The 27365-nt window shown below is 57.6% G+C and overlaps 5 protein-coding genes across 14 annotated transcripts; 2 read left to right on the forward strand and 3 right to left on the reverse strand.

Annotated features, from left to right (window-relative positions):
• Positions 1-2709: 2709 nt before the first annotated feature.
• Positions 2710-4572, reverse strand: LOC125696271 (erythroblast NAD(P)(+)--arginine ADP-ribosyltransferase-like). The gene is made up of 3 exons (XM_048951736.1): positions 3702-4572; positions 3029-3067; positions 2710-2937 (listed from the first exon to the last, which is right to left on the reverse strand). Exons 1-3 carry the CDS (start codon positions 4474-4476, stop codon positions 2855-2857), a joined length of 897 nt encoding a protein of 298 aa, XP_048807693.1. The 5' UTR covers positions 4477-4572; the 3' UTR covers positions 2710-2854.
• A 2310-nt stretch (positions 4573-6882) lies between these two features.
• Positions 6883-10399, forward strand: LOC125696261 (erythroblast NAD(P)(+)--arginine ADP-ribosyltransferase-like). 2 transcript variants are annotated; one of them, XM_048951716.1, is made up of 3 exons: positions 6883-7759; positions 8007-8045; positions 8812-10399. In XM_048951716.1, the coding sequence occupies exons 1-3, from the start codon at positions 6949-6951 to the stop codon at positions 8949-8951; spliced, it is 990 nt and encodes a 329-aa protein (XP_048807673.1). In that variant the 5' UTR covers positions 6883-6948; the 3' UTR covers positions 8952-10399. The 2 variants fall into 2 exon arrangements, with proteins under 2 accessions (XP_048807673.1, XP_048807681.1); XM_048951724.1 differs by having other exon boundaries at positions 8139-8927.
• Positions 10400-10461: 62 nt separating this feature from the next.
• Positions 10462-14297, forward strand: LOC125696280 (erythroblast NAD(P)(+)--arginine ADP-ribosyltransferase-like). The gene is made up of 3 exons (XM_048951760.1): positions 10462-10966; positions 11300-13849; positions 14206-14297. Exons 2-3 carry the CDS (start codon positions 13069-13071, stop codon positions 14286-14288), a joined length of 864 nt encoding a protein of 287 aa, XP_048807717.1. The 5' UTR covers positions 10462-10966; positions 11300-13068; the 3' UTR covers positions 14289-14297.
• Positions 14298-15931: 1634 nt separating this feature from the next.
• On the reverse strand, positions 15932-18638 carry LOC125696358 (interleukin 18 binding protein). Of its 6 annotated transcripts, none has more exons than XR_007378329.1 (5): positions 18348-18638; positions 18165-18230; positions 17799-17922; positions 16702-17689; positions 15932-16039 (listed from the first exon to the last, which is right to left on the reverse strand). XR_007378329.1 is itself a non-coding variant. In XM_048951894.1 (5 exons), exons 1-5 carry the CDS (start codon positions 18521-18523, stop codon positions 17518-17520), a joined length of 444 nt encoding a protein of 147 aa, XP_048807851.1. In that variant the 5' UTR covers positions 18524-18638; the 3' UTR covers positions 16568-17517. The 6 variants fall into 6 exon arrangements, 5 of the variants coding, with proteins under 5 accessions (XP_048807851.1, XP_048807844.1, XP_048807835.1 ...); XM_048951894.1 differs by lacking the exon at positions 15932-16039 and having other exon boundaries at positions 16568-17689; positions 18165-18227; positions 18348-18407; positions 18499-18638; XM_048951887.1 differs by lacking the exon at positions 15932-16039 and having other exon boundaries at positions 16568-17689; positions 18348-18407; positions 18499-18638.
• Positions 18639-18754: 116 nt separating this feature from the next.
• RNF121 (ring finger protein 121) lies at positions 18755-27338 on the reverse strand. Of its 4 annotated transcripts, XM_048951671.1 has the most exons (10): positions 27246-27338; positions 24629-24666; positions 23872-24013; positions 23450-23604; positions 23072-23179; positions 22509-22629; positions 21170-21303; positions 20211-20312; positions 20063-20073; positions 18755-19713 (listed from the first exon to the last, which is right to left on the reverse strand). In XM_048951671.1, the coding sequence occupies exons 1-10, from the start codon at positions 27300-27302 to the stop codon at positions 19187-19189; spliced, it is 1395 nt and encodes a 464-aa protein (XP_048807628.1). In that variant the 5' UTR covers positions 27303-27338; the 3' UTR covers positions 18755-19186. The 4 variants fall into 4 exon arrangements, with proteins under 4 accessions (XP_048807628.1, XP_048807600.1, XP_048807619.1 ...); XM_048951662.1 differs by lacking the exon at positions 20063-20073 and having other exon boundaries at positions 19485-19713; XM_048951643.1 differs by lacking the exons at positions 20063-20073; positions 22509-22629.
• Between the last annotated feature and the right edge of the window lie 27 nt (positions 27339-27365).

Genomic DNA, 27365 nt, shown 5'->3' on the forward strand with positions numbered 1-27365 from the left:
GAGCCATTGACCACCACCCTCTGACCACGGCCATCCATCCAATTCCTTATCCACCGAATTGCCCACCCTTGAATCCCACAGCTCTCCACTTCAGAGATCAGGACATTTTCCTTCCTCCTCCCTCCAGAAGAACCTCCCCAAAGAGCACGGCCCGGACACCTTCTGCTCGGTGCAGACCTGCTATGGTGCGCCCGTCCACAGCTTCACCGCCCTCCCTGCTGAGCACAAAGTCCTCATCCCAGCTGCCGAGCAGTTCAAGGTCACCAGCATCACCTGTAACAAAGGCATCACCTCCATCACCAGGGGAAGAGCAGCTCCTACAGCTGCCAGCTCATGAAGGGCACGGGCTGCAGCGCGGCGCTGCAGAATGGGGAGCTGGGATGGATGGGGGCCCGGCAGCTGCGGGAGAGCCCTGAGCTCTGCACTGCCCCTCCACAAGGACAGGAGGGCAGCAAGGCGCCTCATTGCATCGCATGGAAACTGCAGGCGCTGCTTCCCGCTGCTGACGCTTTTGGTGCCGCCGTCCAACGTGGAACGACAGCGGGTGAATCACAAGAGCAGCTGCTCTCTGTGAGAAGTGCCTTTGCACACTGATGAAGCACTTACCAGGTGGAAGACGGTGTGCCTGCATAAGGGTGAGCTGAGGGACAGAATGCAGAGTCCGCTGTAAATCTCAGGCAATCAACGATAAGAAAGAACAACAGAGGCCTTGTTGTTGAAGGTATGGCAGCAAAGCAGATGCCTGAACTGAACACAGCGCCAGTGCCGCGTTGTTTGGGCTGCCCCCACCAAAAGGTTGGAGGTTCACAGTGACGGTGACTGCAAGCCTTCATCCAACGACCACCAGAGACCCCAACCCCATTTACAGCACTCATGCTCAGGAGGCTGGCACAGTATGTGCATTGCTTCTCACAGCTCCGGCCCGTTTTCCTGGGATGCTGTGTGTACTTCAGCCTTTATATGCAGTCACTGCTGTTGTTGGTGTGTGAGGTCGGCTCCTCCAGTCCACCCAAGACAAAGCTGCTTGTCCACCTCTGCTGATCTTCACAGCCATAAGCAGCAGCGCTGTGACATGGCGGCAGCCCCCGCTCAGCCCCGGATAATTCCCAGCTGTCAGTAAGTCTTATCATCGAAAGTGCCTCATGCAGGCAGATTGGGGCCAAAACCAACACTGTTTTCTTTCACCCCATCACACAGAGGCTCAAAGGTTGTTTGAAATTGATGCGTAAATGACCTTCTAGGGTGGTGAGGAAAGAAAAGAAAAAGAAAGTAAAGATAAGGGAAAGAGAGCTGGAGGTATGGGGGGGGATAAATGTTGCACAGTTGTTCCGTGGATTTCTTGGGCTTGCTCAGAAGTGTTGCCCTCACCTGCCCCACTTGTCCTCGGCTGCAGTGGTTACAAAGAGCAGCACGCTGTGCAGGTTGAATAAAGCACGGAACCACGCACGGAACAAACATCAGCATTGCCTCAGCACAAAAGAGATCAAACGGGACACGTTTCACCCATGGGCCACCTGGGAGCCAGGAAAAGAGGTGAAGTCTGGATGTTTTGTGGTTTGGATGGGAACATGGGCTATTTTCTGTACGCCTTGGGCAATTTGGGTAACAACTCTACCATTATCATCGATCTTCATTGGCTGTGCAATGAGTGGAAAAAGGGAAACGTTTCTCTCACTTCTAAGAAAGGCAGAAAGGAAGACCTGGGGAACGACAGGCCGGCGAGCCTCACCTCTGTGCCTGGGAAGATGGTGGAGCAGATCCTCTAGGAGCTGTGTTAAGGCACATCTGAGACCAAGGGCGATTTGAGACAGCCAGCAGGGCTGCACCAAGGGCAGATGGTGCCTGACCGATGCGGTGGCCTTGAGATGGAGTGACGGCTTTGGTGGACGGGGGAAGGGAGAAGGATGTCATCTGCCTGGAGTTCTGCAAGGCCTCTGCCATGGTCCCTCACCACGTCCTTCTCTCTACATTGGGGAGGTGTGGATTTGAGGGATGGACTGTTGGATGGATGAACCCATCGGGCTGTGATCAGTGGCTCTGTGTCGGGCTGCAGGCCGCTCACAAGCGCCGTCTCTCAGGACATCGAGTGCAGCCTCAGCAAGTTTGTGATGGCTCCGAGCTGAGCGGGGCAGGCAGTGCATTAGAGGGAAGGGAAGCATCCAGAGGGACCTGGGCAGGATGGAGAAGCGGCCCATGAGAACCTAATGAGGTTCAATAGGGCCAAGTGCAGGGTGCTGCTTCGGGTCAGGGCAGCGCCAGGTATTGACACAGACTGGGGGAAGGTCTTGAGAGCAAGAGGCTGGAGGAAATTGTAAATATGGGGAAGAAAATCAGAGTAAGCTAGGTCCATGATTTGACTTGTTGGTTGTTAATGATACCCGGTCCATTTTGTTATAGACAGGGAGGAACACAAAAGCATAGGAATGTGAGGTCCTTGGAGAGAAGTGGAGATAAGAGAGCTGCAGTCTGCAACTCATTGGGGGTCCCTGTGAAGATAAGCAGGCAGAGTTGCTGTTGAGACACAGTGCAACCCTGTAAAGTCTTTGCAATAGCCTTCATCCAAGGGCCACCAGATGAGCCCAGAGACCCTCCCCGCATTCTAGAAAGCATGCAAAGAAGGACAGGGAGGCTGCGAGTGTGCATGGCTGGAAGGTGCAGTAAATAAAGGCAATAAAAGCAATGCTTTTATTTTTCTGGAAGATTCTTGGACCGTTCTCTGCTGTTGTTCCACGTCGGACATCAACACCGAAAGCGTCAGCAGTGGGAAAGCAGCGTCTGCATTTTCCATGAGATGCATTAGCATATTGCTGCCCTCCTGTGCGTATGGAGGAGCAGCAGTGGGATGGTGTAGAGGTCAGGGCTCTCCCACGGCTGCCAGGGCTGCGACTGCCAGGAGGAGCAACCAGAGGTGTGGGGATTCCATGGAGCTGCTCCTGCCTGGGGAGGATGGGGATGGGCATTAATGGCTGTGGGGCTGCAAGAGGCGCCCAGCCTGGGTCAGGGGCTGTGGGCTGGGGGCTCCTCTTACCTGCACTGAAAGCACACGGCCACTTCTTGCACCTTTTCTCTGCAAAGAGACCGAGAGATCTGAGGGGCTGCGGCACAGACAGAGGCTCCCACTGCACTGCAACCCCAGCACAGAGCTGCCGGGCTGCAGCCATCAGTGGGGCCTGGCCTCAAGTTCCCCGTGGGCTCCCCGTTGGCCGAGCTCCCCACCTCCCCACGACCACAGCCTGCACAGCCTCCCCACGCTCCCAGTCCTCAGTCTCACAGATCCACCCAAGCTCCCCCTTCTGGAGCACAGCTCTGTAATGGAAAGTGAAGGAGCTGGGCTGGTTCCACCTGGAGAAGAGAGGGATCTGTGGAAATCCCACTGCGGGTTTCTGGTGCTTGGAAGGAGCACTACATAAGAAGAAGAAGAACTTTGGCGTGGGGCCCTGGGCAGCCTGGCCGAGAGGGATGCAGCCAGGACATGGCAGAGGGCTGGTGCTGGCTGGACCGCAGGGCGCCTTCCAACCCGTGTGGTCCTACGATCCTATGGAGGTGTTGCCAACCCCACATGATCCCCCTTCACCTTACACAGCTGTCAGCATGGGACCACCCTCTCTGTCCTGCAGCTGCAGGGATGCAGGGATCGCAGAGCTGCCCAGTGCTGTGCCCAAACCCTGCCCCCCTGCCCCGAATGCGCTCGCAGCCCTTACCCTTCACCAACTCGCAGTTGTAGGTGCTGTTGTTCCCCTGGGAGCGGAGCTGGATGGAGGTAAGGCCTTTGTTATGGGTGATGCTGGTGACCCTGAAGCGCTCAGAGGGTGGGATGAGGACTTTGCCCTCGGCTGGGAATGTGGTGAAGTTCTGCAGAGGCACACCATAGCAGGTCTCCACCGAGAAGAATGTGTCTGGACCGTACGCACTGGGGAGGTTCTTCTGGAGGGACGAGAAGGTGAACTGGCCAAAGCGAACCACCTGGCCTTGCTGTGCTGTGTAGCGGATGCCCCTGACACCGCGGTACACCTGGAAGCATCGCTGGGGCTGGGATCCCCGCAGGGTCTGCAGGGCTCTGCTCAGGAGGAAATGCAGCATCTTGAAGGGGTAGGAGCTCAGGTAGTGCTGCCGGGAGCTCCCAGCCGTGAGCGTGGCGTTGTTGAACTGGTGGTACAGGTTCCCCTGTACCATGTATGCCAGCATGGCTGTGGCCTGATCCCGTCTCAGTGCTGGTGGGCGGGCAGCTCGGCCCCATCGGCTCTGCCATTCCGCAGCTGCCCTTCTCCAGTCATGGGCGTAGATGTTGAACTCGGTGCGGTTCAGCTCCGGCAGCTCAGCCTCCATCAAGTCGATGCAGCCCTGGTACTGGTCATCAAAGGAGTTGGGGGCCGTGTCCATCGCCACCTCCTTGATCTGGCTGTTCTTAATGCTGGCGGCCGATGCAGCAGTCCAGGTGCCGAGCAGCAGCACCCAGCCCAGGAGGACGTGCTCCATGTGCAGAAGGATGCAGGAGCCCAGCTGCCCACACAATGGTTCCCCCAGCACAGCCCAACCAGCCCCGGAGCTGCAGCCGGCTTCGTCCCCACTCTGCTTGGCATGAACCTGGGTGCCCTGTCTTGGGTGACACGGTTCTTTATACACCGACCGCCCGTGACCTCTGACAATTGCTGTTGCTGCTGAGTTTCTGCTGCATGCACAGCACGAGGAAGTGCCCTTCCAGCAGTCACCCTCACTTTCGATGCATGTGAGTTCCCACACACAGTGTGAGTTGCCACATGCGGTCATCTCAGTTCCCCAGGTCTTCCTTTTCTGCTTCTTAGTAATGGGGCACAGCAGGAGTAAAGGATTGTCCCTCTGCTCCTTCATCATGAGGCCCCATCTGGAGCACTGCACCCAGGTCTGGGCGTCCCGTCACAGGAAAGACGTGGAGGTGTTGGAATGGGAGCAGAGGAGGTCGCGGAGATGCTGCAAGGGCTGGAGCAGCTCTCCTGTGGGGAAAGGCTGAGGGGGCTGGGGGTGTTCAGCATGGAGAAGGGAAGGAAGGCTCCATGGACCCCTCAGAGCAGCACTGCAGGGCTAACCAGAATGTACAGCACTGCACTGAGGGCATCGTCCCAATGCCTCCTGAGCACTGCAGGCATGGAGCATCAACTGCTACCTACAGACCTGTCCCAGTGTGTGACCACCCCCGTGCTAACGATAATTCTTCCAATTATCAAGTGGCTCAGAAGAGAGCAGCAGCAAGCCTTCCACCCAATTGAACAGGAATTAGTTCACCCAACTGCCACTGATGTTGTGTGGAGGAAGTGACTTGCAGTGATCACACAGTGGGCTCAAGTTGGAATCCCTCGTTGTGCAGGGATCTTGGAAATGATCGTGGACTGGATGAAGGCAGAGATTTTGGAACGTCAACAGAGGAGGAGGTGATGGGTGCCTGTGGCTGGGCTCGGGATCGAGGGGTGGACTTGGCCGTGGATGCTATTGCACAGGTTATCATGAATGTGAAGCACACAGGGCAATTAAGCAAGTCAAGGGGATAATGACCATTTGTCTGGAGGATGATGGCTGACATATAAATATGGGGGGGCCTGGAGGTGGATCATGTCACGTCCCACAGGCTCACCATGGCGATCAGCACATGCTTGCAGTGATGGGGCAGCCACTGATGGGTGTTGAGCTCAACTTCTTTTCTGCTGTTTCCCAGTTCTCTCCCCCATCCCCAAGGACGGGGCAGTGAGCAAAGGGGCTGAGCTGCTGCAGGGTAACACCACAACCCCATGGCTGCACTGCCTGGTGCTGCAGGCCCTGACATTGAGGTGTGGGGTCCTGGGCTGCCCTCCATCCGCAGAGCTGGGACAGGAGCACTCAGGGCTTGGCTGGGGGCTTTCCTTCCTTCCTTTGTTCCCTGTGAGCAGCTGTCAGTGGTCCCAGCGCTGCCTCATGAAGTTTCACTGCCAGAGTGGGGACACTTCCTGTGCCTTTCGCTTTCGATTATGGGAAAGGGAGTGGGACAGCCTGAAGGAGCTGACAAAGGGAGGAGGGGAGAGTTAGGGAAGGCAGTGGGGTGATTGTGAGCACACTGCGCTGTGCCCCCTCCTGTGCCCCCGCGCTGTTGCTGAGCAGTGCTGCACAGAGCTGAGGATGTTTCAGACTTCAGCATCCACTGCTGTCACACCACTGGGGGACTGGGAGCATAAGGAGCAGGGAGGAGTCAAAAGTGGGGCAGCAGACCTCAGCTGGCCAAAGGGACATCCTATAGCTTATGATACCATGAGGAAAAAGCTGGACGAGCACGAGAAGGAGTCACTGTGCCTGCAGCCGGACGCCTGGCTCTGATTCAGTGACTTGAATTCCTTCTCCAGCACCTGAGAGTTTTGGTCAGGCAGGAACAGCTCGACTGCAAACCCTGGGCGTTGACTAACCAGGTGGCCCTTGCTAAACATGTGTCCCAGTGTCTGAACGTCCCAACACCCGTTGCTCTTGGTTTATTCTGTTGCTCTTGGTCTATTCTGTAGCAGCTGCTGGTATTTGAATCTCCCACAGTCCTGAATGATAAGGGGTGTGATGGCCCCACTCACAGCCACGTACTTTGGCCCAGGGATTGATGAGATTGTTTCAGAAATGAATGCCATTGCAAGATTCAGCTCTTTCTAGGGATCCATGTCACCACCAGACTTGCATTTCAAGGCCCAGGAGAGTGTCCTGGTTGGCGTTATGTGTAGACTAAAGCAAGGATGACTGTTTAAAGGGTATTTCCTGATGATGTGCACGCGGCCATTTGCAACAAGTCAGCAGCGACAGATATTCTGAGAGGTCCTAGATGTAATTATAAATAACCCATGGGATGTGGCCAGGGTTACTATAAAAAGGCAGAGCAGCTGCGTTCGTGTGTCACGGGGTGCACGCAGTGTGGGGCTGAAGCTCAGGGGTGGTGGGGCTGTGCTGGGGGAATCAGTGTGTGTGCAGATGGGCACCTGGGTCCTTCTGCACATGGAGCACGTCCTCCTGGGCTGGGTGCTGCTGCTCGGCGCCTTGGCCAGCGTGTTGGCCACCAGCAGCAAGAGAGACCTGGGCCCAGTCAAGGAGGTGGCGATGGACATGGCCAACACCACCTTTGATGACCAGTACCAGGGCTGCAGACGCATGATGGAGGATGAGCTGGAGGAGCTGAACCGCACCGAGTTCACCAACGAGGTCTATGCTGAGGGCTGGAGAAATGCTGCCATGGAGTGGCGAAATCGATGGGGTCGTGCCGACCGCCCACCGGCACTGAGACGGGATCAGGCCACAGCCATGCTGGCGTACACGATGGAGGGGAAACTGTACCACCAGTTCAACACAGCCACGAGGGAGGATGGCATCTCCCGGCAGCACTACCTGCGCTCCTTCCCCTTCAAGACGCTGCATTTCCTCCTGAGCAGAGCCCTGCAGACCCTGCGGGAATCCCAGCCCCAGCGATGCCACCACGTCTACCGTGGTGTCAAGGGCACCCGATTCACGGCACAGCAGGGCAGGGTGGTTCGCTTCGGCCACTTCACCTCCTCCTCCTTGCGGAAGAAGGTCGCTGAATCTTTTGGCCAAGACACCTTCTTCTCTGTGGAGACCTGCTACGGTGTGCCCATCAAGGAATTCTCCACTTTCCCCGGTGAGGATGAAGTCCTCATCCCACCCTTTGAGCAATTCAGGGTCACCAACATCACCTACAATGAGGGCAGAACCTCCATCCAGCTCCGCTCCCAGGGGATGAAGAGCAAGTACAACTGCGAGTTCGTGCAGGGTAAGGGCTGCAGTGCTCCAGAAGGGGGAGCTTGGGTGAATTGGGCACAGTGAGGACCGGGGGTGTGGGGGGGCTGTGCAGGCTGTGGTCGTGGGGAGGTGGGGAGCTCGGCCAACGGGGAGCCCACGGGGAACTTGAGGCCAGGCCCCGCTGATGGCTGCAGCCCGGCAGCTCTGTGCTGGGGTTGCAGTGCAGTGGGAGCCTCTGTCTGTGCCGCGGCCCCGCAGCTCTCTCGGTCTCTTTGCAGAGAAAAGGTGCAAGGAGCGGCCGTGTGCTTTCAGTGCAGGTAAGAGGAGCCCCCGGCCCGCAGCCCCTGGCCCGGGCTGGGCACTGCTTGCAGCCCCCCACTGCTATTAACTGCCTGCCACCGTCCCCCCAGGCAGGAGCAGCCCCATGGAACCCCCACACCTCTGCGTGCTCCTCCTGGCAGTCGCAGCCCTGGCAGCCCTGGGGGAGCCCTGAGCTGCACCCCGCACTGCTGCCATCCCTTGGATCCAAACTCCTCTCCGTGACATTCCCATCAGCCCTGCTGGCCCCACGTCCTGCTCGAGCTTCTCACCAAAGCTTGTGCCACTGCCGCGACGGCTGCTGAAGACTGAGCAGATCTTTGCTTGCGGGTCCCGCCGTGCTCACCTCCACGGTGAGGTCACCTCCAAGCACCAAGCTGTGCTGCACGACCAGACTGCCTTGCCCCCTCCCTGGAACGCAGCCCATGGGACCTGCACAGCAGGGTGTAGAGCAGCTCCCTACCCCTGCTACTCGCTACCCCCCCACTGCGGTCCCACTCCTCCCCTTCCCCTGCGGACCCCCGTGGCTTTGCAGAGCTCTAAGTTCCTCCAGCTCCCCGTGCTCCCAAATATCCACAAGTTCCCCAACAGCAGACATGTTCCCTCCATGAGAGCCCTGCTGGCAGCCTGCACCCTCCTCGAGTTTCAAGTTGCAGGTGCTGTTTTTGCACTGGGAGTGGAGATGGACAAAGCTTTTCCCTTACTTTTTTATGGTGACCTCCGTGGTCTCAAAGGGTGCAAAGAGGACTTCTCTGTCCTCATCAGGGTGGAAGGAGGAGTCTTTGATGGGGACAGCATGGCAGGGCTCCACGCAGAAGAAGGTGTCCAGGCCAAAGGACTCATCGACCTTCTTCTGGAGGCTGGAGGAGGGGAACTGGACAACGTGGACCATTGCTGTGCCATGAAGTGGGTGTTCCTGATGCTGGAGTAGATGTGGTGGCAGCGTTGGGCTGGGATTCCCACAAGGTCTGGCTCAGGAGGACGTGCGGTGTCTTGGAGAGGAAGGGAAACCCACATTGGCCCTTTTGGTGCCCGATGTGGGATCTGGAGGGCTGAGATAAGGGCAGAGCTGGCCAGGACCTGTTTGAGCAGTCAGAAATCCTCATCCCACCCTTTGAGTACGTTCAGGTCACCAACTTCAGCTACGTCAAAAGCAGAGCCCTCATCCATCTCCGTTCCCAGGAGAAGAGCAGCACCTCCAACTGCGAGCTTGTGAAGGCTCAGGGCTGGTGGGGTGGCCAACAGGGGCTGGGGCACAGCCCCGGGCAGCTCTGTGCTCCCTGCACTCTTCCAGCCACGGCTGGAGGGGATCAGGGGACAGATTGTGTGGCCCCATCCCCCTGGCGACATCATCGTGGAGTCATGGAAAGGTTTGGGTTGGAACGGACCCTAAAACCCATCCAATCCCCACCCCTGCCGTGAGCTGGGTGCCCCCACCTGCTCAGGCTGCCCAGGATCCCATCCATGACCATGGGCACCTCCAGGGATGGGGCACCCATGGCTTCCTTAAGCAGCCTGCTCCAGGGCCTCACCACAGGGCCTCTGAGTGAAGATTTTCCCACTAACATCTATTCTATATCTCCATTTTATTATTATTATTATTTATATTGAACCTTTCCCATTGTCCTATCATACTCAGCCCACATGAAAGGGCAGAGTCCCTCTTGCTTCTAAGATCTCTTGCAGTAATGGGAAGCTGCAATGAGGTCTCATCATACAATCACTGAATATCCCAAGTTGGAAGGGACCCATCACCGTCATCGAGTCCAACTCCTGGCTCCACACAGGACTGCCCCAAAATCAGACCATATGACCGAGGGCATTACCCACACTCTTCTCAAGCTCCAGCAAACACAGCGCCATCACCACTGCCCTGCACCCCCCTCTCCATTGCAATCTCCTGTCTTCCTGTGAAGCTAGATGCACTAAGACTTTCTATGCGCAGTAATAATGATCCCAGTGGAAAACAGCATTGGTGTCATGCCCTTAAGCTCCTGGAGGCAGCATGTGCCCCCATAGCGGCGTTTCTAATCTCCTTTGCACCCTCTGTGAATTCAAACCAGCACAGAAAATGTGGATGAGTGTAACAACAACCAGCAGCACCGCACACGGGTGTTGCGATGGGGACTTTCAGAGCAGAGGGCTGTCCCCATGGGGATGAGCACCAACAGTACATAAGATAAGACCTGGCTGTGTTCCCAAACATACAGCTCCATGAGCTCAGATAGAACCTGCTTCTATGGCCAGCTGAAAGCCCCGCAGGAAAAAAATGTAGGAAATAATATTCCTTATCCCAAGGGGATTGATGCTTCTCCTCTCCTCTCCTCTCCTCTCCTCTCCTCTCCTCTCCTCTCCTCTCCTCTCCTCTCCTCTCCTCTCCTCTCCTCTCCTCTCCTCTCCTCTCCTCTCCTCTCCTCTCCTCTCCTCTCCTCTCCTCTCCTCTCCTCCTTTCCCCTTCTCCTTTTTTCCTTTCTCTTCTCCTTTTACTTTCATTTTTTCTTCTTTTCTATCCCTTCCCTTTCCCCTTCTCCTGCACCTTCCCCTGCCCCTTCCATTCTCATCCCCTTCCCTTTCCATCCCCTTTCCATCCCATTCCTCACCACCCTAGATGGTCATTTACACATCAATTTCAAACAACCTTTGAGTCACTGCGTGATGGGGTGACAGAGAAGCAGTGTTGGTTGGGGCTCAAAGCTCGTGGCATGAGGCACCGTCACTGTGAACCTCCAACCTTTTGGTGGGGGCAGCCCAAACAACGCGGCACTGGCGCTGTGTTCAGTTCAGGCATCTGCTTTGCTGCCATACCTTCAACAACAAGGCCTCTGTTGTTCTTTCTTATCGTTGATTGCCTGAGATTTTCTGCGGACTCTGCATTCTGTCCCTCAGCTCGCCCTTATGCAGGCACACCGTCTTCCACCTGGTAAGTGCTTCATCAGTGTGCAAAGGCACTTCTCACAGAGAGAAGCTGCTCTCGTGATTCACCCACTGTCGTTCCACGTTGGACGGCGGCACCAAAAGCGTCAGCAGCGGGAAGCAGCGCCTGCAGTTTCCATGCGATGCAATGAGGCGCCTTGCTGCCCTCCTGTCCTTGTGGAGGGGCAGTGCAGAGCTCAGGGCTCTCCTGCAGCTGCCGGGCCCCCATCCATCCCAGCTCCCCATTCTGGAGCGCCGCGCTGCAGCCCGTGCCCTTCATGAGCTGGCAGCTGTAGGAGCTGCTGTTCCCCTGGTGATGGAGGTGATGCCTTTGTTACAGGTGATGCTGGTGACCTTGAACTGCTTGGCAGCTGGGATGAGGACTTTGTGCTCAGCAGGGAGGGCGGTGAAGCTGTGGACGGGCGCACCATAGCAGGTCTGCAGCGAGAAGAAGGTGTCCGGGCCGTGCTCTTTGGGGAGGTTCTTCTGGAGGGAGGAGGAAGGAAAATGTCCTGATCTCTGAAGTGGAGAGCTGTGGGATTCAAGGGTGGGCAATTCGGTGGATAAGGAATTGGATGGATGGCCGTGGTCAGAGGGTGGTGGTCAATGGCTCTGCGTTCAGCTGGAGGCGGAGCTGAGCGGTGTCCCCAAGGGCTCCGTCCTGGGAACATCAACATCTCCATCAGTGACACCAACGAGGGCATCGAGTGCAGCCTCAGCAGTTTGCTGATGACGCCCAGCTGAGCGGTGCGCTTGGCACAGCAGGAGTAAAGGATTGTCCCTCTGCTCCTTCATCATGAGGCCCCATCTGGAGCACTGCACCCAGGTCTGGGCGTCCCGTCACAGGAAAGACGTGGAGGTGTTGGAATGGGAGCAGAGGAGGTTGTGGAGATGCTGCAAGGGCTGGAGCAGCTCTCCTGTGGGGAAAGGCTGAGGGGGCTGGGGGTGTTCAGCATGGAGAAGGGAAGGAAGGCTCCATGGACCCCTCAGAGCAGCACTGCAGGGCTAACCAGAATGTACAGCCCTGCACTGAGGGCATCGTCCCAATGCCTCCTGAGCACTGCAGGCATGGAGCATCAACTGCTACCTACAGACCTGTCCCAGTGTGTGACCACCCCCGTGCTAACGATAATTCTTCCAATTATCAAGTGGCTCAGAAGAGAGCAGCAGCAAGCCTTCCACCCAATTGAACAGGAATTAGTTCACCCAACTGCCACTGATGTTGTGTGGAGGAAGTGACTTGCAGTGATCACACAGTGGGCTCAAGTTGGAATCCCTCGTTGTGCAGGGATCTTGGAAATGATCGTGGACTGGATGAAGGCAGAGATTTTGGAACGTCAACAGAGGAGGAGGTGATGGGTGCCTGTGGCTGGGCTCGGGATCGAGGGGTGGACTTGGCCGTGGATGCTATTGCACAGGTTATCATGAATGTGAAGCACACAGGGCAACTAAGCAAGTCAAGGGGATAATGACCATTTGTCTGGAGGATGATGGCTGACATATAAATATGGGGGGGCCTGGAGGTGGATCATGTCACGTCCCACAGGCTCACCATGGCAATCAGCACATGCTTGCAGTGATGGGGCAGCCACTGATGGGTGTTGAGCTCAACTTCTTTTCTGCTGTTTCCCAATTCTCTCCCCCATCCCCAAGGACGGGGCAGTGAGCAAAGGGGCTGAGCTGCTGCAGGGTAACACCACAACCCCGTGGCTGCACTGCCTGGTGCTGCAGGCCCCGACATTGAGATGCGGGGTCCTGGGCTGCCCTCCATCCGCAGAGCTGGGACGGGAGCACTCAGGGCTTTGCTGGGGGCTTTCCTTCCTTCCTTCCGTGGTCCCACAAGCAGAGGTCAATGGTCCAATTGCTGCTCCCTTGTTTTCTCTGCCAACATGGGAACACTCCCTGTGCCTTTCACTTCTGGTTACGGGAAAGGGAGTGGGAAAGGGAGTGGGACAGGATAAAAGTGGTGCTGAAGGGAGGAGAAGAGAGTGAAGCAGGCAGAGGAGGCAGCGGGGTGATTCTGAGCACACTGAGTTTTGCCCCCTCCTGTGCCCCTGCGCCGTTGCTGAGCAGTGCTGCACAGAGCTGGGCTCCTGCATCCTTCTGCACATGGAGCACGTCCTCCTGGGCTGGGTGCTGCTGCTCAGCACCTGGACTGCTGCATCGGCCGCCAGCATTAAGAACAGCCAGATCAAGGAGGAGGCGATGGACACGGCCCCCAACTCCTTTGATGACCAGTACCAGGGCTGCATCGACTTGATGGAGGCTGAGCTGCCAGAGCTGAACCGCACCGAGTTCAACAACAGAACCTACGCTGAGGGCTGGCGTTCTGCCACCAAATTGTGGCAGAGCCGATTGGGTGCTGCCACCAGCCCAGTGGTGTTGGGACGGGATCAGGCCATAGCCGTGATGGCGTACACGATGGAGGAGGATCTGTACCGCGTCTTCAACAACGCCACGCTCACGGCTGGGAGCTCCCGGCAGCACTACCTGAGCTCCTACCCCTTCAAGACGCTGCATTTCCTCCTGAGCAGAGCCCTGCAGACCCTGCGGGAATCCCAGACCCAGCAATGCTACAACGTCTTCCGCGGTGTCAATGGCACCCGATTCACAGCACAGCAAGGCCAGGTGGTTCGCTTCGGCAAATTCACCTCCACTTCCTTCAGCCAGAGCGTTGCTAAAGATTTTGGTGAAGACACGTTCTTCTTGGTGCAGACCTGCTATGGTGTGCCCATCAAGGACTTCTCCGCATTCCCCGGTGAGGACGAAGTCCTCATCCCACCTGCCGAGCAGTTTGAAGTCACCAACATCACCTACATGACGGAAGGAAACTTAATCGAGCTCGAATCCCGGGGGATGAAGAGCAACCACAACTGCGAGTTCGTGAAGGGTAAGGGCTGCAGCGCTCCAGAAGGGGGAGCTTGGGTGGATCTGTGAGACTGAGGACTGGGAGCGTGGGGAGGCTGTGCAGGCTGTGGTCGTGGGGAGGTGGGGAGCTCGGCCAACGGGGAGCCCACGGGGAACTTGAGGCCAGGCCCCGCTGATGGCTGCAGCCCGGCAGCTCTGTGCTGGGGTTGCAGTGCAGTGGGAGCCTCTGTCTGTGCCGCGGCCCTCCCAGCCCGGCTCACGTGGCTCGCCGTGTGCTTTCAGTGCAGGTAAGAGGAGCCCCCGGCCTGCAGCCCCTGGCCCAGGCTGGGCACCTCTTGCAGCCCCACTTCCATTAATGCCCCTCCCCATCCTCCCCAGGCAGGAGCAGCCCCATGGAATCCCCACACCTCTGGGTGCTCATCCTGGCAGCCGCAGCCCTGGCAGCTGTGGGAGAGTCCTGACCTCTACACCATCCCTGCACATGGACAGGAGGGCAGCAACGTGCCAACACATCTCATGGAAACTGCAGATGCTGCTTTCCTGCTCCTGACGATTTTGGTGCCGCTGTTGGATGTGGAACAGCGGCAGAGAATGATCCAGAGCTCCTCCAGAAAAATAAAAGCATTGTTTCTATCACTTGTATTCACTGCATCTCCCAGCCCTGCTCACGCGGCTCACCAGGCACTTGCTTTAATGAAGACCCTCTGCCCCACAGACAGCTGAGCGGGGGGCACCAGGACCCCCACACACAGCATCCAGTGGGGCAGCCATCGCCCCACGCTGTTGGGCTCATCACGAGTTCTGTTCAGTGTCAGCCCACTTCTCCACCTTCTTTGCTGGATGATGTAAGGAAGGAAACCGTATAACCCACGTTGATGCTGGTCGCTGTTTGGGTGGGTAGAAGTACTTGGAATGGTTATAAAATCATAAAATCATAGAATCATAAAATCATAGAATCATAGAATGACAGAACAGCCTGGGTTGCAAAGGAGCACAGCGCTCATCCAGCTCCAAGCCCTGCTGTGTGCAGGTCACCAACCAGCAGCCCAGGCTGCCCAGAGCCACATCCAGCCTGGCCTTGAATGCCTGCAGGGATGGGGCATCCACAGCCTCCTTGGGCAACCTGTGCCAGTGCCTCACCGCCCTCTGGCTGAAAAACTTCCTCCTCATATCCAACCCAAACCTCCCCTGTCTCACTTTAAAACCATTCCCCTTGTCCCATCACCATCCACCCTCACACACAGCCATTCCCCCTCCTGTTTATCCGCTCCCTTCAAGTACTGGAAGGCCACCATGAGGTCTCCCTGCAACCTTCTCTTCTCCAAGCCAAACAAGCCCAGTTCCCTCAACCTTTCCTCACAGCAGAGCTGCTCCAGCCCTCTGCTCATCTCAGTGCCTCCTCTGGACCCGCTCCAAGAGCTCCACGTCCTTCCCGTGCTGGGGACCCACAGGAGCAGATGGGGCCTCACAAGAGAGCAATAGAGGGGGACAATCACCTCCCTCTCCTGCTGGCCGCCCCTTTTTAATGCAGCCCAGAACACATTGGCTGCATTCCGGCTGCAGCCCGATGGCTGCATCCAGCCAGCCAGTTCCTAATCCATCCAACAGTCCATCCCTCAAATCCACACCTCCCCAATGTAGAGAGAAGGACGTGGTGAGGGACCATGGCAGAGGCCTTGCAGAACTCCAGGCAGATGACATCCTTCTCCCTTCCCCCGTCCACCAAAGCCGTCACTCCATCTCAAGGCCACCGCATCGGTCAGGCACCATCTGCCCTTGGTGCAGCCCTGCTGGCTGTCTCAAATCGCCCTTGGTCTCAGATGTGCCTTAACACAGCTCCTAGAGGATCTGCTCCACCATCTTCCCAGGCACAGAGGTGAGGCTCGCCGGCCTGTCGTTCCCCAGGTCTTCCTTTCTGCCTTTCTTAGAAGTGAGAGAAACGTTTCCCTTTTTCCACTCATTGCACAGCCAATGAAGATCGATGATAATGGTAGAGTTGTTACCCAAATTGCCCAAGGCGTACAGAAAATAGCCCATGTTCCCATCCAAACCACAAAACATCCAGACTTCACCTCTTTTCCTGGCTCCCAGGTGGCCCATGGGTGAAACGTGTCCCGTTTGATCTCTTTTGTGCTGAGGCAATGCTGATGTTTGTTCCGTGCGTGGTTCCGTGCTTTATTCAACCTGCACAGCGTGCTGCTCTTTGTAACCACTGCAACCGAGGACAAGTGGGGCAGGTGAGGGCAACACTTCTGAGCAAGCCCAAGAAATCCACGGTACAACTGTGCAACATTTATCCCCCCAAACCCCTAGCCCTCATTCCCTTTGCTTACATTTCTCTCTCCTCTCCTCTCCTCTCCTCTCCTCTCCTCTCCTCTCCTCTCCTCTCCTCTCCTCTCCTCTCCTCTCCTCTCCTCTCCTCTCCTCTCCTCTCTCTTCCCTTTTCTTTCCCCTTCTCCTTTTTTCCTTTCCCTTCTTCTTTTCCTTTCATTTTTTCTCCCTTCCCTTCCCTTCCCTTCCCTTCCCTTCCCTTCCCTTCCCTTCCCTTCCCTTCCCTTCCCTTCCCTTCCCTTCCCTTCCCTTCCCTTCCCTTCCCTTCCCTTCCCTTCCCTTCCCTTCCCTTCCCTTCCCTTCCCTTCCCTTACCTCCCCTCCCCTCCCCTCCCCTCCCCTCCCCTCCCCTCCCCTCCCCTCCCCTTCCTGTTCCATTCCCATTCCCATTCCCATTCCCATTCCCATTCCTCACCACCCTAGATGGTCATTTACGCATCAATTTCAAACAACCTTTGAGCCTCTGCGTGATGGGGTGAAAGAAAACAGTGTTGGTTTTGGCCCCAATCTGCCTGCATGAGGCGCTTTCGATGATAAGACTTACTGACAGCTGGGAATTATCCGGGGCTGAGCGGGGGCTGCCGCCATGTCACAGCGCTGCTGCTTATGGCTGTGAAGATCAGCAGAGGTGGACAAGCAGCTTTGTCTTGGGTGGACTGGAGGAGCCGACCTCACACACCAACAACAGCAGTGACTGCATATAAAGGCTGAAGTACACACAGCATCCCAGGAAAACGGGCCGGAGCTGTGAGAAGCAATGCACATACTGTGCCAGCCTCCTGAGCATGAGTGCTATAAATGGGGTTGGGGTCTCTGGTGGTCGTTGGATGAAGGCTTGCAGTCACCGTCACTGTGAACCTCCAAATTATGGTGGGGGCAGCCCAAACAACGCGGCACTGGCGCTGTGTTCAGTTCAGGCATCTGCTTTGCTGCCATACCTTCAACAGCAGGGCATCTATTGCTCTTTCTTTGGCTGTGCTCCTCCTGATAGCCGCAGTCCTGGTGGACATGAGAGAGCCCTGAGCTCTACGCCTTCCCACTGCTCCCCTGCACGTGGACAGCAGGGCAGCGACGTGCCAACGCATCTCATGGAAACTGCAGATGCTGCTTTTCTGCTCCTGATGCTTTCGGTGCCGCTGTTGGATGTGAAACAGCAGCAGGGAACGGTCCAAGGCTCTTCCCAAATAATGAAAGCATTGCTTTTATTGCATTTATTTACCAGCCCTGCGCACGCAGCTCACCAGGCAGTCACTTTAATGAAGCCCCCCTGCCCCACCAGGAGCCCCACACACAGCATCCAATGGGGCAGCCCTCGGCCCCACACTGTTGGGCTCACACCCGTCACGAGTTCTGCTTGGTCTCAGCCCGTTTCCCCACCCTCGTCGCTGGGGGGAGCCCATTTCATCTCCCTCACGTCCACGCCGAATGGGCTGAGCAGCATGCAGGTGAAGTTGGTCCTCAGATCCTGGAAGCTGAAAGAGTTGAAATGCAGATCCCGACGGAGGATCACCAGCGAACCACGCTCTTCCTCTCTGCGGGACGAAGGCTTCCGTCAGCCCCGCGTCCCTCCCCTCGTTCGGGGTGGTGATGGAGGAGGGGGGGAGGGGGAGGGTGGGCTTGCGTTGGGGTTGAGCTGCTCACCGCACCGCCCCTTCGCGCACGTTGGGCTGCAGCTGCTCCACGAACGACCCGTTTGCCAACCAGTAGAGCAGCGTCAGCTCCGGGTGAGCGCTCTCAGCCTCGCAGGAGACGCTCACGTTGCTGCCTGGATGGGGTTGAAGGGGAGATGGGCTCACACCTTGGGGGGGGTGGGGGGGAAGGAAAGCGGGGGACAGCCGCAAAACGTCCCCACTTCACCCATCGCACCCCCACGGGGATCCCCGCATCCCGTCCGCTCCCCTCCGGCTCTCAGCCGTAGCGGGGTGCTGCTGATATCATTCCCTTTTCTCCCCCCCCATCTCCAAGGGGTGGGGGGGGGCTCAGATCAGCCCCTCCGCAGTCACTCACCCATCTGGGGGGGCTGCGCCGGGATCCTCAGCCAGGTGATGCGGGGGGGCTGCGGGGCCATGGCTGCTGTGGGACGGGGTGGGGTGAGGGGTTGGGGGGGGGATGGGGGCCGGGAGCCGCCTCCAGACCCTACAACCCCCCCCCCCCCCCCCCTTCCTCCAATCCATAACGCTCTCCCCTTACCTGCGCTGCAGGAGGCGAAGGCGCAGCAGAGCAGGGGCAGCACCAGGCGGCTGGAGGGCACTGCGGGTACAAACGGGGCTGAGCTCCGGGCTGCAGCCCCCCCGTACCCCCCCATAGCCCAAATCCCATCCCCTGAACGCCGTGCCCGTACCGTCGGGGTGGGAGCACGGAGCCATCGTGCGGCAGCGCTCGGGACGGCGCCGTTTTATGGGCAGGGAGCGGTGAGTCACCGGCTTTGCCCTTCCTTCTCCCTTTCCCGTAAAGCGGGGACCTCCCCAAAGTCGCGACAGAGCCGGGAGCAGCGTCGATCGCCGGGGATGACAGCGAGGGGAACCCCCGCTCCTTTTCCTCTTCCATCCCTCGGCCCGACGAAGCGTTAATTAACGGAGAGGTCCCTGGCAGCCCGCTGCTTTTCGAAGACGTTTTATTACCGATTGATTTTCTGATGGCACCGCAGCCGCCATCCCATCGGTTTCGCCCCTAAAATGGGAACGATGGGGGGCAGGTGGGCCATCACGGCATCCGTGTGACTCGGCCACGCGGCTCAGAGTCACCGGAGCGCCACCACGTCGCCGACCACGAAACCCGGGGCTTCTACGCACCGGGGGAAGCAGAGCAGAGCTCCTCAGCCCCACGCCTCCGTCCTTCCATCCGCTGCTAAAGAGCAACCGATGTGCGGAGGTTCCCGTGGGTGCCCCCACGGCTCCGTGTACCGCAGATCCCGCCGGCCGAGGGCAGCACACTCCCGGCACGGGGACACGTAGAAAAGACGGTGTACAAAAAGCAGCGGGCTCGGAATCGGCTCCTTCCTCCCCCCGCCTCGCATCAAAGCGGGGCTTTTAGGTTAAGCGTTTTAGGGCAGCCGTGTGTCTTTCCTCGGTGGGTTCTGCCGTTTTCCAAGCACAGAATAACCTGGAGATGAGCCCCAGTCCTTCGAAAGCTGCAGGATTGGGAGATCCAGCCCCGAGCGCAGCGCTGCGCGGCCGCCGGGACGATCCGTTCTCATCGGCGGCCACAGCAAGTTTCCTTTTTGTGTGTGTGTCGTTTTTAAATACTCTCATTAAAAGAATCGTTTCGTTTAAAAACCGGTCCGGATCCCCCGACGGGAGGAGGACTGAGTCCGTGCTGCTTCGTTCCTTCCCCCCCCCCCTCCCCCAGGGGTGGCCGAACCCCCCCTTGTGGGGATGGACGGATGCGGCCGGCGCCGTGCTGTTGCCCGTGGTGGGGATGGGGAGCTGCCAGCCCTTATTCCAGGCCCAGGATGTAGTTGATGCCCTGCACCAGGCCGATGATAACGGGCTGCCAGGCCACCAGGTAGCGCAGCCAGTCCAGCAGCTGCCCGTACATGACGTGAGGTCGCTCCCAGCTGCGTGCAAACGAGTGAAGGAAGCACGAAAGCGGTCTGAAGTTGGTGGGTTTCAGCTAAGCTCTGGGTCAGCAGGTAAGGGGAAGCTGCCAGGCAACGCAACACGGATCTATTTCTCCTCCCTGGAAGCACTGAAGGCCGGGCTGGATGGGGCTGTGAGCAGCCTGGGCTATGGGAGGTGTCCCTGCCTACAGCAGGGGGTTGGGAGTGGGTGAGCTTCAAGGTCCCTTCCAACCCAAAGCATTCTATCATTCCATTTTGCACACAAAGCCACTCAGCTGTGTGGCCTGATGCCCTGACCTCAGCACTATCTGACATCAACACACAGCAGGGGCAGGAAGTGGATGGCTGGTACAGCTCCTTCCAACCCAACCCATTTCAGGGTTCTGTGCTTCTTGGCTCCTACGGCTGCTCCACAGCTCCAGGATCAGAGCGTGCAGGGCTGGGAGCTGAACCCACGCTGTCAGCCCAGCTGCTGCTGCACAGAGAAAGGATACGGGTTGCTGAACATCCTCTTGAGGTCCACCTTCTCTTTGCAGTATGGACACGTCTGCTTCTTCCCCACGATGCACCAGCCACGGATGCAGAACTCGTGGAAGCTGGAGAGCAGCGTTAAGGGGAACCTCCTGGGAGGAACTGACCCCGCATGCAGGGCATGGGAAGTTGCCTGTGCTGAGTGAGGACAAAACCTTTCCTAGAAGGCCCAGAGCCTTCCAGGCACAGAGCAAGGGGTTGAAGCTGCAGGCAGGGCTGCGAGATCCCGCTGAGCAGCCAGGGGAGGGCAGGAGGCAGCAGTGGGGCACGGGGAAACCCATGTGGGGGAAGGTCTGCGAGGCCAGACAGCGCCTCTGCAAATCATGCGAGCATCACAAGCCCCAACTCTGCCAGCTCACCAGTTCCTTTAATACTTCTCAGCCTGTTGCCAAGTGCCGTCAGAGGGATTTGCCCAATGCAAACCCCAAGTCACAGGGCTGTGTGACACAGACATCACCAGAACCACGAGGTCTGGGGAAGGCAAGGCTGGCTCCTCACCCACAAAGCAGCCGACACGAACCCACTGGAGCAGCCCCACACCTCTGCCCCACCTCCTCCAGCAGCCACAAGCTCAGCCCCACGGCTGTAAGCACTCCCAAGCCAGCCTGCAGCGCTCCTGGAGCAGCTGGGAAAGCACCTGGCTGCAAACAGTGTGACAGCGCATTCCCATCTCCACCCCTTGAGTCAGAGCCAGCAGGAGAAAAAGAAGAAACAAGAAACCCAACTAATCAGCAAAGCTGAACAAAGCCAAAGCCACTTCCACTTTCGGAACTGACAGCACAGCTGCAGGTGGTGGAAAGCCCACGCGGGGCAGAGATGTCGTCTGTTTCCATTTGCAACATCAGCAGAGCAGCCCAGGACGCCACGTTTTTTAATGGGGAAAGCTGCAGGGCTCTCATAAGGCTGTGGAGGAGAAGGATACACGTGGTTGCAGGAGAGCCTGTAAGTGTTCTCGATGATCCCCTCCTCGTTGACGTCCACGAAGATCTGCTGGCCGCAGACGGCGCAGACGCTGTCGGAGAGGTGCTTGGTGGGCATCCCTGAAGCACTGTAGAACTGAGCAAAGCACACAGCGAAGCGTCAGGGAGGGCTGGGGCAGAGCCTGAGCTTTTGGGGCTGAAAAACCTTTTGATAGAACCGTCTGGGAAAGGACTACAGCAGTTTTCCCGTCTGCCTGGAGCTGGGGAGCTCAGCGCTGGGTGCGGTGCTCCAGATTTGGCCTCCTCGAGGCAGAGCAGAGGGGAGGAGAATCATTCTCACCTCGTTGGCCGCGTTCTGTGCCATGCACCCCATTGGCTTTCTTGGCCACAAGGACAAACTGTTGCCTCACGGTCAGCCTGCGGTCAACCATTGGCCAAGCAGGACAGCATTGGCTTTCTTGGCTACCAGGAGACATTGCTGAATCGTAGTCAACCGTTGGCCAACCAGGACAGCGTTGGCCTTCTTGGCCACTAGGAAACACTGCTGCCTCATGATCAGCCTTTTTCAACTGCTGGCCAACCTTTGGTCAATCAGGACATTGTTGGCTTTCTTGGCTACCAGGATTGCTGTATCATGGCCAACCAGGACAACATTGGCCTTCTTGGCCTCTAGGATAAATACTGCTGCCTCCTGGTCAGCCTGTGGTCAACTGTTGGCCAACCAAGACTCCATTGGCCACCTTGGCCTTCAGGTCATACTGCTGCCTCATGGTCAATCATTGGCAAACCCTTGGCCAACCAGGACACCATTGGCCTTCTTGGCCACCAGGACTCACTGCTGCCTCATGTTCAGCCTGTGCTCAACTGCTGGCCAACCAAGACACCACTGGCCTTCTTGGAGGACCCCTGGGTCCTTCTCCACAGGATTGAGTCCTACAGACAAACAGAACGTCCAGCAAGCAAAGCAGTGAGCCTGGAGAGCAGGAGGGGAAGGATGCAGAGCTCTCAGAGCCCTAAAGGACTGTTGCAAAGGAGGGATGCGATTCACCCCACAGGTGCCCTCATTCAGTTTTTGCTTTGTGTTGTATTTTAGGCCACCACTGCAGGAACACAGGCCCTGTCCGCACCACAAGCTGCAGAGGGCACAAGCCACAGGGAATTGTGGCTACAGATAAAGAATTGATGCACCTAGGACACGGCCCCAGAAATGACCACATTTCAGCACCAGAGATTTTAAAGGCTCAGGTGGATTTCGATACACCTTCCCATTTTGGGGAGGGAAAAGTTCCTGCTGCAAGCAGCTTGATCCCAGAACCTGTTATCGGGGTGGCCCTCACTCACCCCAATGGTGGAGGCCATGTAGTCTGCACACATCTCTGCAAAGTCCCGTTCCAGGACCCCATAGTAAAGACCATAGAAGAGGAGAGAGATGCCAAAGTCCATCGCGTCTTCTGGTTTGATTCTACAACACACGACACCAAGAGCTTTGCTGCAGGGTTAGGGTTAGGCACATCCTCTCCAAAGAAGCCCTCACTTTACAGTTCCACGTCCCTGTTGGCTGCTGCCAGCTCTGTTCATTAGTCAAGAAGAAATTAACCTCTCTGAAATGAAAGCTGGCTTGGGATAAGGCCCGTTGCTACCGCCAGACCTGAGCTGCAGGTTTATTGGAGAAGCAAAGAACACCTCACTACTGCCCCCAGGCTGGACAGGCACGGAGCAGGAGGGAGCTGCCAGCAGCTGGAAGCACAGCTCCCCATCAGCATCTCACCACGACCCCATCCATGGGGAAAGGACACCCCAGAAGTCTCTCTTTGGCCTCCTGCCCCATTCAGCAGTTGGCTTTGACCCCGTTTCCCCGTGGTTTGCCACATCCCCCAGCACTCACACCCAAAAGATCCGCTCACCTGAACAATAAGTTCAGACCAAACAGGGTGAACATCACAGCCATGTACCCCACGATTCCAGTGGCGTAGCTCATCTTGTATATTAGCAGAAACCACTTATAAACCAGCCTGCAAGAATTCAAAACAAGCTGCTGACCATTTCCCCCCCCAGAATGAACAGAACCGTTTTAATTTCCAAGTTAGGGATTTCAACAACATGTGGCATCAGAGGTTGGGAATTGAATTCAAGCTACAGATCTGCCTCTGCCACGGCAGCTCCCAGTCCTTGGATTCCCAAAGCAGAAACTTCAGACTACGATTTGGGGCGGTGAAACCTGAAAGGACTCCTTGCAGTGCTCACCCCGGGGCTGAGCTTTCCCCACGGCTGCGTCCACTCACCTGGGTGTCGTCTGCACCAGGGGTTTCCGAGTGGCCCTGAAGGTGACAAAAGCTGTGACTGCTGAGAAGAGCAGCCAGACGACCAGGAACCGCCACCAGTAGAGTTTTATTGTGAAATACAGAGGCACCACCCACATCTGGAAGAGGGTGACCATCTGCAGGAACAGAGGAGAGGCACATTAGGGTGACTGTGAGCACCTGGGGCTCTTATAGAGGACAACAGGAGGACAGGCCGGGTTTACGTTTCACACAGGGCTCCAGGCACCGCTTGGAAACGCGGTAAGGAAGCCATGAGGTTTGCTTCCCTGCTCCAGGCACAGCCCTGATGCCTCTCTGCATCTCCTCGAAAGCAGCACGTGAAATCAGCCCCATTTCTGACCCTGCTGCTAAAGCACCACATCAAAGCCCTGGCTGACACTTACATTATAGGAGCGAGGGTGCCTCTGCTTCCACTGAACCAGCAGGAGCTGCGCCACCACCAGCGTGGCGATGAGGATGAGCACCATTTCGGCGTGCATGGCCTCGTGGCCACGGTGCTTGGCGTGCATCAGTGCGTGTTCCACCCTGCAGCAAGAGGGAGGAGGCAGATAAAGAGCAGGAGGGCACAGAGCAGGCGAAGAGCACGGCAGGGCTGCCCGCATTGCTGGGAAAAGGGAGAAGGGCAGCTCTGCAAGTCGCTCCGTGGATCTTAAAGATCAGCCAGCCCAGCCCAGCTGCAGCCTAGGCAACCCCAGCTCCGTGCAACCCGCGACAAGTGATGGCCACAGAGCTGTTCTCTGCTGACACCTGTGGTTTCCTGCATGCAGCGCTGCCTGGCCGCAAGCCAGGGCGGAATGAGGGCGTGCAACAGCCTGAATCCACGGTCTTAAAGCCAAAAAGAGGGGTCTGGTTAGGAAAGAAATCCCAATCCAACAGGCAAGGCCAATTCTCTGATCTCCAGGAACCGTCAAGAAGTTGATAGTGAGAGCAGATGAGCCCCAGCGGGCTTCTCAGCAAGCGTCTGCCCAAAGTTGGCTCGGCCAAGAGAGAAGGTGGGATAAGCAGCGAGCATTCTGAAGGTCAAACATTAGCACTGCCTTCTAAAAGAGGCCCCCTGCTCCCCTCCAGCAAAAAGCACCACGTGGGTGAAGGCTGAAGGCTTCCTCTGCGCTCTCAGCTCTGCTCCCAGCACAAACTCACCTCCATCTCTCTTCTGGGGACAGGTGTGAAAGGTCGACCTAAGGAGACAAAAAATACAACAGCAACGTTGGAGCAGCGATGGCAATCTCGAGGGTTGGCTGCTTTGCTGTCCTTATGTCCCCAAACACACGAGCGTGCTGCAGGAGCTGCACACAGCTCACAGAAACTCAATCCCTGCAGGTAGCAGCAAATGGCAAAGCTTCTGCCTGAGACCTCAGGGACGCTTCTGAAATACGAGGAGGAAACTTCTGAGCCCAGGACTTGGAAAGGGGGGAAACCTCTGGCTCTGCCTTCCACCTTCCTCACAGGGCTTTTTCAACCTCTGCCTTAAAACCAAAGCACCAGGTCACCTCCCTGCACCTCAGCGCTCAGACGGCTGTGAGAAGTCACGGCAAGGACTCTGCTATCAGGCTATCAGGGCACAGCTCCAACCTTTGTCCCCAGGGCTACAGCACACAGCTCTGGGCTCAGGTGCCACGCTTCCCTTCTGCTCCTTAATTGTCCTAATTGTCCCCAGGCAGGAAAAGGCACAGCCCACAGCAAGATGCCAGCAGCAGCACCTCGTCCCCAAGCAACAGCCACGGGAGATGCGGTCTCTGCAGGTGAAGGATGCAGATCTGTGAGATGCCAGGGCTCTCCTCTGAGCTTCCTGACCTGCTGAAAGAGTCACTGCTCTGCCTCTAACAAGCTGTGCAGCCTGCTGTCAGCACAGCAATCGCTCTCATGTTGTGGATGCCCCATCCCTGCAGGCATTCAAGGCCGGGCTGGACGTGGCTCTGGGCAGCCTGGGCTGCTGGTTGGTGATCCTGCACACAGCAGGGGGTTGGAGCTGGATGAGCGCTGTGCTCCTTTGCAACCCAGGCCGTTCTGTGATTCTGTGAGAAGGAAACAGATGGAAACAAAACGCTCAACTCGAGTCGGATCTGATGATCCTCGTGGGTCCCTTCCAATTTGGGATACTGTAGGATTCTAACTCCCTGCAAGCCAGAGGTTCTATGAAATCACAGCCTCTTACAGGTGTGTGTGGGCTCCTGACAGCCCCAATCCTGGCAAATCTCACCCCAAACTGACCCAGCAATCCCAAGGCTCCAACCCAACTTTCCAGTTCAGAATAAAAACACCAGCACCTGGCCAACGCTACGACCCTGTGCTGGGTGCAGCTGCTGGGACGGCGTGGGGAATGCACCCTGGATATAGAGCTCTGCCCCCATCCTCTCCCCACACACAGCACTGTGGGCTCGGAAGGAAACTCCTGTGCTATTCCCCAAAGCCACCACAGACCCGATGCTCAGCTCAGGGAACCACCACCTCCCTCTGGGGAAGGGCCACAACCGGTGCTCCACAACGCAGCAGCAGCACCAAAGAGCTCCAAGGCTGCAGGACGGGGCGAGCATCCAACTCTGCTCGATGCAGGACAGGAATCTCCTTCCTGAGGACCACAGCTCAGGGAAAGCAGCTGTGTGGAGAAGGATCTGGGGGCCAACAGGGTGACCACAAAGCAGCAGCGTGTCCCCATGGCCAAGAGGGACAGTGACGTCCTGGTTGGCCAAGGTTTGGTCAACAGTTGACCACAGGCTGACCTGTGAGGCAGCAGTTTGTCATGGTGGCCAAGAAGGCCAATGGTTCCCTGGAGGGCAGTGCACAGAGCTTGGCCAGCAGAGCAAGGAGGTTCTCCTCCTTTTTGTTCTGCCCTAGGGTGGTGGGGGGCCGCACCTGGAGTGCTGCACCCAGTGCTGGGCTCCCCAGCTCCAGGCAGACAGAGAATTGCTGGGGAGAGCCCAGTAAGGGTGAGGAGATGCTGGGGGCCTGGAGCAGCTCCTGATGGGGACAAGCTGAGCGCCCCAGGGTTGAGCACCTGGGGGAGAGAAGGATGAGATGGGATCTGATGGATGCTGGTCAGTATCTGAATGGCAGGAGTCAGAAGGATGGAGCTGGCTCTGCTCAGCAGCACTCAGCGTCTTCTGCCTTTGCACTAAACCACATTTCTCAGTGCCACGTTCACATGGCTCATAAAAACTTCCAGGGACAGAGCTGCCCCCATTGCCCTGGGCAGCCTCTTGCAACGCCTGGCCGCTCTTAGGAAGAAGAAGTTATCCAAAATGCCCGCCTTGACTCTCCATGGCACAAACTGAGGCCCTCCCCTCTCACCCTGTTGATCTGCTCAGCACACGGAGAATCCCCCGAGCCCAGCACAAACCCCAGAGCCCAGCGCAGCCCCCAGAGCCCAGCGCAGCCCCCAGAGCCCAGCGCAGCCCCCCCAGAGCCCAGCGCAGCCCCCAGAGCCCAGCGCAGCCCCAACATCTGAGACCCTTGACTCAAAGCCCCAATTTTCTGGGGAAACCCACAGCTCCCGCCCTCCCACAGCACCTCTACCCCATCAGCGCCCGTGGCACCGATCGCACAGGAGGGCACTGCCCTCCTCTCACAGCTCTCTGAAGGCTCCTTCGCTCTGCAGCTTCGCACCTCGGCCCCAAGGTAACCGCGGGACCCCCGCAGACCCCCCGAGGGCCACCCCACAGCCGCCGTTCCTCAGCGTCCCCCTCAGTCCTGCCACCCAACGGGTCCCCATAGGCCCTATGACCCTCCCAGGTCCTCCCAGCCCTTCCTGAGCCCCCACCTCCTCCGCCTCGCGCTCTCCTGGGCCGCCAACCTCCACCTCCAGCACGGCCGCCATCTTGCTGCCCCCCCCCCACCTCCCGCCAGCTCCTTCCGCCGCCTTCGTCCAATCACCGCCCAC

The sequence above is a fragment of the Lagopus muta genome, chromosome 1, assembly GCF_023343835.1.
Source record: "Lagopus muta isolate bLagMut1 chromosome 1, bLagMut1 primary, whole genome shotgun sequence".
Classification (NCBI taxonomy): domain Eukaryota; kingdom Metazoa; phylum Chordata; class Aves; order Galliformes; family Phasianidae; genus Lagopus; species Lagopus muta.